The 11096-nt window shown below is 42.8% G+C and overlaps 1 protein-coding gene across 1 annotated transcript in view; it reads right to left on the minus strand.

Annotated features, from left to right (window-relative positions):
• Positions 1 to 6510, minus strand: part of LOC115666824 (leucine-rich repeat extensin-like protein 2) — a 39675-nt gene extending 33165 nt beyond the window's left edge. Inside the window, 1 exon segment of the mRNA XM_056307817.1 lies at positions 6254 to 6510. Within this exon segment, the coding sequence (XP_056163792.1) occupies positions 6254 to 6510 (257 nt within the window).
• Between the last annotated feature and the right edge of the window lie 4586 nt (positions 6511 to 11096).

Below are 11096 nucleotides of genomic sequence, written 5' to 3' on the forward strand. Positions count from 1 at the left end.
GTTGCGGCTGCACAGGCAGCCCAGCCTGTCGGTTAGGGCAGTTCCTCACTTGGTGACCTCGTCCACCGCATCCAAAGCACGCTCCACTCCTACTCGGGCAAGGTCCATTTCCATGTCTACCCTCACAACTCCGACATACATCATTTGAGTAGTGAGCTGGCTTCCCGATATTCTTTATGATAGGAGGGACAAAGCGCCTATTTCTTGCCATAGGTTTCTTTTTAAAATGGCGGTTGTCCCTAGCCGGGGCATACCGTGATCCAAAAGTGGCAGCTCTCACCATCATATCTCGTTCCACCACTTGAGGCCGTTCGTACATCTCATTATAATCCCTCAGATTCAACAGTATCAGTTGACTACGGAGGTCCGGCTTCAGTCCATCTCGGAACCTCCAGGCTTTATCCAATGGGTCCTTTACCATCTTCGGTGCAAATTTGGATAGTCTTACAAACTCTGCCTCATATTGGTTCACGTCATCTGACCTTGACGAAGCCTCAAGTTCAGCCATCTTTTGCTCCCGGACACTTTCCAAGAAATACTTTCCATTGAAAGCCTCAGTAAAAGCAATCCAGTTCTAGGCCGTGTTAGTAGGGAAAACTCTACCTCGGGTGGCCTTCCACCAGTCATTTGCATTCCCCTGAAGTTGATACACCGCCATGGTCACTTTTTCTTCTTCTGTGCACCCCAGCAGCGCAAATGCTTTTTCCAACTCTTCAATCCAGAGGGAAGTAGCCTCGGGACCACCTTTTCCATTAAACTTAGGAGGCTTCATCTTTAAAAAAAATGTTCCACCAGCTGATGCATCTGACGATTTCCATTATTCCCATTGTTTCCAGGGTTCCTATTATTTTCGTTATTTCTATTAGCCCGTTGGCGGCGGCAACAGTGGCCTCTGCAGCAACAGTAGTAGTAGTAGCAGCTCACTCTTGGGTCTGTCTACCCATTAAAATTTCAACCTCTTCAAGTGCCCTCAATATCCCATCCACTCTGGGATCCTCTGCAACTCTAGCTCGCGGACCCAATCGGCCTCTTGTCCCTCTTCCTCGGTTGCTCATTCTTACAAGGTTCTCACTACTCACCTACTTGCTATAATTCCATCTAGGAATTATAGACCTAGGCCAACTATTCAAGTCTTTAGTCCTAGGCAGTGAATCACAATAATAATTCACAAAGCAGGCAACCATTCACAACCAGCACAAGGTCACAACCAACAGGTTCGTGCACTTACCTCAAGTTCTGCTACACCTGCAGTTCAAATGTTATAGCATAGAATCATCCAGCGATCACAAACATATACCCAATGAACATTCATAGCACAACTTATACATATGTTTTGCGAGGGTCTCCCTAACTAACTATCCCAAAGGTCAACGCTCCTTATCACTCTAGGCTCCGACCAACTTGGATCGAGCTGACCTTGCTTTCATACCAAATCAATGGGGATGTCACGCCCCAATCCCTACGGGCACGCGTCATCCCGCCACGGTCGTCATTCGTGAGACATCCTAAGATATGTCACCAACCCAAACTAACGAACTAAAGAGCAGCACACGCGGAAGCAATATCGAACTCTCCATAAAACATCAATTAAACGAGATAGTAAAGAGACAATGTAATTACATCCACAAAAACACTTTTATAAACAAAGCATTACTTACAAAATACAATTGCACAAGGTATAAGCCTTACTACAGGCCACTATCTAGGCACCACACATAACAAAAAGGGATCGATGGTTGGTTAACCTAGCTTCTCTACCAAAAAGGATACCTAAAAGACGAGGGACTAGACCTATCTTCAACCATCACGGAACCTTGGCGGCATCCGCAGATCTTCCATATCATCATAAGGCTCAGGGGTCTAAAATGGTTATAATTCAACAATGAGAATAAATCTCAATAAGTCACTGCCTAAGCCTCGCTTAGGCTAACGCATACCGTAGGATAGTTTAGAGATTGCAATTCCAACAATCAACATGCCACATCAATCACAGGTGACCTTACCTCGCCTTGGCACACGCACACGCCCTGCACGTTAGTAAACCGCCACAACATGACAACCATTCATCGAAACATAATAGCCCGAATCGAGGCAAGCACATGCATAGCACACTTAATAATCCAGACATGCTCAACATTATCTCAAACATGGCATTCTATAATGCGGATCACACTCACGAAGTCCAGATTATTAACGGCCGAACCCGAGTAAAAATGCATCAAGTTGTCAAGCTCCCCCGAACCCGCGTAAGATGCATTAGGTTGTCGGGCTTCCGGTGTAACCGGACATGCTCAACATTATCTCAAACATGGCATTCTATAATGCGGATCACACTCACGAAGTCCAGATTATTAACGGCCGAACCCGAGTAAAAACGCATCAAGTTGTCAAGCTCCCCTGAACCCGCGTAAGATGCATTAGGTTGTCGGGCTTCCGGTGTAACCGGGTATCGTCCCGTTACGTCGGCGACAGCATCTTCTCGCGTCACACGCATCAATATGGCATTCCATGAGGAGCATCAATCTAGCCTCCACCGTGATTGGCATCCTGTCACCCACTGGGCATCCGATAAATCGGGCATCGTCTCACGTAAAACGCATCAAGACGGGTTACAACCCCGCGTAAAGCGTCTCAGGGTATTATATGAGCATACGGGCATTCAACACTCAAACCAATTTCTCATCTTTCGATTAGCTAATTGCCATTTAATTCATGCTCAGCTCATAATCAGCCACGCCTTCACGGGCAACAACGACATTAAAAAGCTTATGAGAGTGAGAAACCACTTTTGCATAGAATCGGGCTGAAATTTGGGAATTGTGCAGTAACCGAAACCCTTTCGAAATAAATAGTAATTAAACTCCAAAAATCCTAAATTTTGGATATGTCATTGGAAACATCTTGATAAAAATTTTTCATGAAGGACACGAAATCCAATTCTAACTGTAAAAAATTTGTCCACAAGGGCAGGCTGTTTGGCCTTCAAAATCTATTTCAATCAGTACCCAAATATCCTTGGAAAATATTGAAATTTTTATATGTTATAGAAACCAGTGTCCTTGACAACTTTCATGAAGGAATTTTATTGAAAATAGGTCTGAAAATTGTTATAAAAATTCAGAAAGACACGCTAGTCGGGTGAACAGTAATTCGGTAGAGTTGTGACAGTCCGAAAATGGACTTTCGAATAACCCAAAACGGTCTCCAAAAATTCCAGATTTAATATATGACATACTTCAAGATGTTAGGGTCAACTTTTATGAGGAACACCTCCTCAAATTCGGTCCACATTGATCTCCACAAAAATAATAAAAAAATAGGGCACCTCAGGAGTCAAATCCGAGAAATATCTTAGCAGCCACAAATCATTAATCAAGCACAACCAGCCATCAAACCAACTCTAATCAACCCCTAATCAGGCCCTAAACATACCATTGATAATCCATTATCCTAATCAAGGCTTAGGGAGTACTTACTAGAAGCCTAAGCTTAAAACCAGCAAGATCAGCCCAGCAAGTAGCTGCTGTTCCGGTAGCCGAGCGGGAAGAACGGCGGCAGATCCAATCACGGCGGTCCACGGCTGAGGCGAGCACAAGTTGGTGGTCACGGTGAGGGGTGGTGTTGGCTTTGGTGGTGGCTGGTGAGGTCGGAAAACAGCAAGGACAGAGAGGGAAAGAGAGAGGAAGAAGAGATGGTGGCGGTGTAGTGCGGGATCGGCGGCTGGCGGTTGTTCCGGTGGCTTCATGGTGGCTGGTGGTGGCTGAGAAGGGTTGAGCAGAACAACAAGGTGGAGGGGGAAGTGCTCGGCCGAAATGGAAGGCAAGGGAGGAGAGAGAGTGAGCATGAGAGAATGAGGGAAAGAGAGTGAGAGAGAGAAGACAACATGATCAGATTTTTCTACTAACCCCACTATCAAAGCCCCATCACCCACCCCCACTCACCAATCCAAGGGCTAAGATAAAACTTCCCATCTCATCATCCAAATCTAATGGTCAAGATTGGTGAACTCCATTAATTTCTAGGGACAAAAGAGGAAATGAGCAAGAGGAGAGAGGGGCATGATGGTCCAATAGTTTCGGCCAGCATGGGACAACAACTTTACCAAAATGCCCTTCCACTTTTCAAATGAACTCAAATAATCTTAAGGGCAAAATGGTCATTTTCCACTCCAAATCCAAATTTCACTTTTCCGATAAATCCGATTGGCCCTAAGGTTGGCCATGCAAAATGTGACGTCGTCTAATGAATTAGTCGTGGCTGTCAAGAAATTCGATTCATAAGTCTGGATTCCAAGTAATGATCAAATTCGATTAAATGCAACTTTAGTGTGTCTCAAACTAACGGGTGGCTTTTAAGAGTTACGCGTATTGACTCGTGGCCGATTCGATATCGGGCCACATCTAAGTTTACTCGAGCCATGGTGACCTCGGTTATTATGTAATTGCGAGGGTCAATCCCTAGTTCTAATTGACGCGATCATTCGGATTAGGTTTAGGATAGTTCGAAATTCATATAATGGTCAAGCGGAATCACCCGCGATCCAATTTTATATCTTTTACGAATCGTTCCGTAGCCATCCTTGGATCGGTCTATAATGGCTCAAAATATTTCCTCGTCAATCCTTATGGTCGAAGTGTCGATCCACAGCCAAATTTTTAGGTCCACGTACTCGATTCCTAGCTAGCTATTCCCTAATGGTTAGTCTTTACGAGAGTGATCAATTCCGAGTGAGATTTAACTAAAGTGCATCGATGAGATAATCATTTCATAAATCTCGAAAATTGGTCGAATTTCAGAATGTCACAAAACCAAATGTTATTCTCTGCGTATTAAAATAGGCGAGCTAGAATTAGGATGTCACAGAAGTCGACCAAGGTAGAGGGCAACAGTTTGCTCCTCGGGCTCAAAGATATCACAAAGCATCATGAGGTGACCAAACTCCGCTTATATTCTTCCACGAACAACTCCTTTTGTTTGAGGTTTTGAAACTGAAGGAAGGTGTCTTGTCGATAGTTCGTCGGTAAGAACTTCTTCTTCAATTCTTTCCTCATCTTTTCCCAAGTTACGATACGACTTCTTCCTTCACGAGCTCTTTGCTTCTTCAAGTGCTCCCACCAAATAGACGCATGTTTTTTTGAGCTTGATGGCGAATAGCTTCACCTTCCGATCAGTTGGTATATCTTTGTAATCAAAGACTCTTTCAACCGCGTGTAGCCATTCCATGAATTCTTCTGGTTGCATCTTCCCTTGAAATTCATGAATTTCAACCTTCAGATAGGAATCTTACTGACTTTCATGGAACATTTGATACTGACGTCGAGGAAGTCCCTCCTCACTCGAAGCATGACTTCGAGCACTAGCGATAGGGTTAACATCCTCTTCATTAGAGAGAGCATCTTTTGAATCGTGACGTAAATCATCACGTTCTAGAAGTTTGAAGCGTTGCAAACGCTCCTGCAGTTTCTGCACTTGTCTCCTTAAATCATCCACCTCCACATCTCTTAGGTCTCTTTCTCGAGCTGTAGAAGACTCAACGTTTGGTCCACGTCGATGACGACCGACCATTGAACCGTGCTCTGATACCAATTTGATGCCGGAGAAAGCGTAGAGAAGTAGGAGGCAACACAAGTGAGAATTGAAATGGAAAGGTCGCTTGCCACCTTTCCATTTCAGTTCTTATAAGAGATAAGAGCAATACTCGCCACTCGTAGGTAATTAACCTAAGAGATAAGAGCAATACTCGCCACCCATAGGAATTCATCCAAGGGATAAGAGTAAAACAAGAACTCCTTCTTGTTCTCAAGCTAAAAGCTCAATTAGTTTTTATCAAAATATCTCTCCTTCTATAATTCATCATAGCATGTCTATATAGAGCATGGAACAACCCTCCAAGCTTGAGTAATTACTAAGACTCTTTGGAAAGACAAAAGACTCATAGAAAAGACAAACAACATTTACAACCATAAATAAATAAGGACTCTAGAAACTTGAACGACATTAGCTAGACCTTGAAAATATACGAGAATTAAATGTAACCGATTGAAGGTCTCCATGACTTTACCATTTCCAAAGTAGATAATTAATGGCCTTTGAAGGAACCGAACAGCCTTCGGTTCGTTGTGATCGAAGAGTTGACTTGGAATGACAATATCGACAAGAGCCGACTTCGTACCGATACTATCGACAAGAGCCAACTTGGTACCGATAATATCGACAAGAACTTGATGTCTCAAAAATGCTCCGGCATCAGGGAGCGCAGAAGATATCCTTGTAGGAGCGGACATCAGGGCCGTGCCATTTAGCAGTGAAGTTGAATGGGTCGGACAAGATGGCCAGTTTCCATGCTTGCAGGGCAATGTAGGCTTTCCTGAGCCTCCCATTCTCGAACTTGAGGCTTGGATCCAATTTGATGGCGGCCAAATCATCGCCACGTTCAACTTGAGCTTGGGAAGTACTGCTGAAAGCAAGAAGAAGCCATACAATCAAGAGGAGGGGACGAGGGAGAGACATTGGACAGAAGGATCGGAAAACTAGAAGCATGCATTGGGCATAGAGTGTGTAAAAAAACTGAGGAATTTTGGAATGAGAATTCTGTTCTTCATTGCCACAGAAACGTAACATATATACAAGAAGATACAGCTATCAAACAAACTCCTAATTACGCTAAACTACTAAAAATACAAGGATCACACAATAAAAAGTAATAAAAGATGTGCACACAAAACTTCCTAAGTAAACGGCCTAAATAAAAGCAGATCACAGCTGCCTTTCCAATACCCCCCCTCAAGTTGGAGCATGGGGATCTCGAATGCCCAACTTGCGAAGAATAAAGTTAAATTGATCCTTTCCCAACGCCTTCGTGAAGATATCAGCTGGCTGCATTGAACTACGTACGTAATCTGTTTGAATGTTACCATTAAGTATCTCATTACGAATAAAATGACAGTCCACTTCAATATGCTTGGTACGCTCATGATAGACAGGATTGGCGGCTATATGTAAAGCTGCCTGATTGTCGCAATACAAGTGCATAGGTTGAGAATGTGCCACACCAAGAGAATCCAATAATCCTTTCAACCACTTAAGTTCACAAACTGTAGTAGTCATAGACCTGTATCCCGCTTCAGCGGATGAGCGAGACACTATCTGTTGCTTCTTAGTCTTCCACGAGATAGGAGATTCTCCCAAAAGAACAAAGTAACCAGTCAAAGATCGTCTCGTCAAAGGACAACTAGCCCAGTCAGAATCGCAGTAAGCAGAAAATTTCAGGTCACAATTGGCACGCAACATAATACCCTAACCTGGATTTCCTTTCAGATAACGCAGAACTCTCACAGCTGCCTCCCAATGAGCTTTCTTTGGCCGCTACATGAACTGTGCAAGAATATGCACACAGTAAGACAATTCAGGTCGAGTTATTGTTAGATAAATAAGCCGACCCACTAGGCGCCTATACTGAGCAGGGTTGTCTACATCATCGCTCTCAGTAAGGGCTAGCTTGTGATTTTGTTCAAGAGGAGTTTTAGCCGGCTTGGAACCCAGTAATCCGACCTCAGAAATTACATCCAACACATACTTACGTTGACACAAGAAAATACCATCCGAGTTTCTCGCCACTTCAATCCCCAAGAAAAATTTCAGCTTCCCCAAGTCTTTCATACGAAAACAACGACTCAAATAGTTCTTGAACTTTTGCATAGCGGAAATATCATTACCGGAGATAATGAGATCATCAACATAAATAAGCACATTCAATTGAACAGTCTCAACTCGAAAAGTGAACAAGGAGTAATCTGAATATGATTGTTGAAATCCATAAGCTTTCAAAGATGCAGCCAATTTCGCAAACCAACATCTAGGTGCTTGCCGCAAACCGTATAGAGATTTCCGGAGTCTGCATACCTTCCCTGATGATTGAGAGGCAAAGCCAGGTAGCATCTTCATGTAAACCTCTTCCTCTAAATCGCCATGTAAGAAAGCATTTTGAACGTCCATATGATGAAGTTCCCAATTCTTTGCAGCCGCAACGGCAAGAAAGGTGCGTACAGTGCACATTTTTGCCGTAGGAGCAAAAGTCTCCTGATAATCTATGCCTTCAACTTGATTATTTCCCAGTATCACCAATCGCGCCTTGTATCGTTCAACACTTCCATCAGAATTGTACTTAATTTTATACACCCACTTGCTCCCAATTGCTTTCTTTCCAGGCAGCAAATTTTCGACTGTCCATGTGCCATTATCTTCTAAAGCCTGTATTTCTTTACTCATGACCTCTCTCCACCGTTCATCTTTAATTGCTTCCGCATAAGAGTTTGGTTCATGTCCTGCAGTAATTGCTGCCAAGAAACACCGGTATTGCGCAGAAAATTTTTCATAACTCACATAACGTGCTATAGAATAAGGCGTACCTGAGGAATCAGATTGGGTAGATGAGCATGTCGAGGGGCTTATTCTGATGGCGTTTGTCACATAATCTTTCAAACGAACAGAAGGTTGCTTGACCCTTTGTCCCCTGCCTAGCTGCTCTTCGACGACTTCACTTTTTTCCACGTCCTCATTGTTTGTGTGGATCAATTCCTTCCATTTCATGATTCACTTCATTTTCTCTATCTACACTTTCGGCGACGACTTCACTTCTTTCCACGTCCTCATTGTTTGTGTGGATCAATTCCTCCCTCAAGTCACTTTTTAAATCATCAACTTCATCACCCAACTCCATAACTCTATTTTTAATGAGTTCATCACTTACTGTTTTCTCATCAGCATATGGAAATCCCGTTTCAGCAAACACTACATCTCTTGATACAAAGTATTCATCAGCTTCTAAATCATACAATCTCCACCCTTTCTTTCCCAACGGATAACCAACAAAAATACACCGATGACTTCTACTAGCAAATTTATCTTTATCCCGATTCTGATTATGCACATAGCACAAACAACCAAAAATCCGAATATATTTGTAAGAAGGAGGTTGGCCAAAGATAATCTCATATGGGGTTTTACCGTTCAATAATATAGATGGAGTCCTGTTAATCAAATACCCAGCTGCGAGTACACATTCTCCCCAAAATTCTATGGGTAAATTTGCTTGGAAACGCAAAGCTCTTGCAACATTAAGGATATGGCGATGCTTTCTTTCCACTCGGCCATTTTGTTGAGGTGTTCCAACACAAGAAGTTTGATGCAATATCCCATGTTCATCAAAATATTCTTTCAAACACAAAAATTCACTTCCGTTATCATTTCTAACGATTTTCACATTTTTCTCAAATTGGCATTTAACCATCGCAACAAATTTCCTAAGAACACAAGCCACTTCATTTTTTCCATTCAGCAAATATATCCACACAGCACGAGAGTAATCATCAACAATTGTCAAGAAATAAATTGCTCCACATGAAGCTGGGACTCTATAAGGTCCCCACAAATCACAATGCATCAATTCAAAACAATCTTTAGCTTTATTGTCACTAGAAAAGAAGATCTCTCTTGTTTGTTTTGCTCTAAAACAAACCTCACAAGTTTTATTGGTTTTCCTAACCATTTTGCTAGCTTCTGGAATTAACTCCACCACCTTAGAAGAAGGATGACCCATTCTTTTATGCCAAAGTTCAAAGGATTCCATATCATCCACCTTGCAAGCATGTACCGAAGTCACTCCCTTGAGAAAGTAAAGCCCCTCGCGTTGCTCACCCGCTCCAATCAGGTTCCTCGAATTTAGGTCCTTTATAGCACATATTTTGTTAGTGAGTTGGATAACCAAATTTGAATCATTAAGAAGTTGTGATACAGAAATCAGATTGCATTTCAAATTGGGCACAAAAAGAACTCGTCGCAATTTCAAGTCTCCTCCAAGCAACACAGTTCCTTCTTTCACTGCCATGGTCTTTTCTCCATCAGGTAATTCGACTGAGCATGGCATAATGTCACGCAATTCTCTAAAAAATGCCAACATTCCTGTCATATGGTGGGAAGCTCCTGTGTCAATAATCCAAGGAAAAATACTCTGCTTACCTATCAACCTCTCATGGGCACCATTCTGATGAGAACTTAACATTCCTAGCAAAGTCACCCACTGCTCATCATTCAATCCACTAAGACCCTTTCGATCTGAATCCGTCACAACTCCTCGCCCACCATCAACTCCAGTTGCCTGTGAGACGTTGGCACGAGCACCTCCTCCCTTGTTTCGTCCACCTCTATTACCACGCTTTTGACCACTACCTTATCCAGCAAAGGTTCCACGTGGTCTATTACCCCACCATTCTGGATATCCTATCAGCTGGAAACAACTTTCAGCATCATGTCCCTCTCGGTTGCAATTAGAACAAAATGGGATTTTATCTTTATCCCCCCTTGAATTTTGACCACCTGCCCGGATTGCAAAACTCATGGGATTGCCTCTTTCATCCTTGGTTCGTGTCATAGTTCGCACTCGCTCTTGCTGAACAACCATAGCATAGACACGATTCAGATTAGGCAAAGGTTCAGTGCTCAAAATATTAGCGTGCACTGTTCCATATCCTTCTTTATCTAAGCCCATCAAAAACTGATGAACTCTCTCTTCTTCACGCTTTCTTTCCAATACAATGGTAAGATCGCATCTGCAACCTGTACAAACACACACTGGTATCTGATCATAGTTATTTATTTCATCCCATAAGGTTTTGAGTTTATCGAAATAAGACACGATGGGTTGACCATCCTGCCTACAATTGGCCAAATCCGATCTTAGTTGCTGCATTCGTGGACCATTCCCAATCGAAAATCTCTGCTTGATATCCTCCCACAGATCTTTCACATTCTCCATGTGAGAGATAGTCAAGCGAAGTGTCGGTTCAATGGTATTAAACACCCAAGAAACCAACATGGAATTAACCGTCCACCAATCTTCAAGTTCCAGTGAATCATCTGCTGGTTGCTTGACAGATCCATCAATAAAACCATATTTCTTCTTGGCTCATAATGCAGTCCGCATAGCTCGCGCCCATTCTTCATAATTCTCGCCCTTCAACTGAACTTGGGTAATCAGGTTACCCGGGTTGTCATTCGAATTCAGTGTGTAAGGACTAAAGGTTTTCTTGTCCGCTCCA

This window comes from Syzygium oleosum, unplaced genomic scaffold, assembly GCF_021117445.2.
Source record: "Syzygium oleosum isolate NSW1041296 unplaced genomic scaffold, Sole_v2.1 Sole_v2.60, whole genome shotgun sequence".
NCBI lineage: Eukaryota > Viridiplantae > Streptophyta > Magnoliopsida > Myrtales > Myrtaceae > Syzygium > Syzygium oleosum.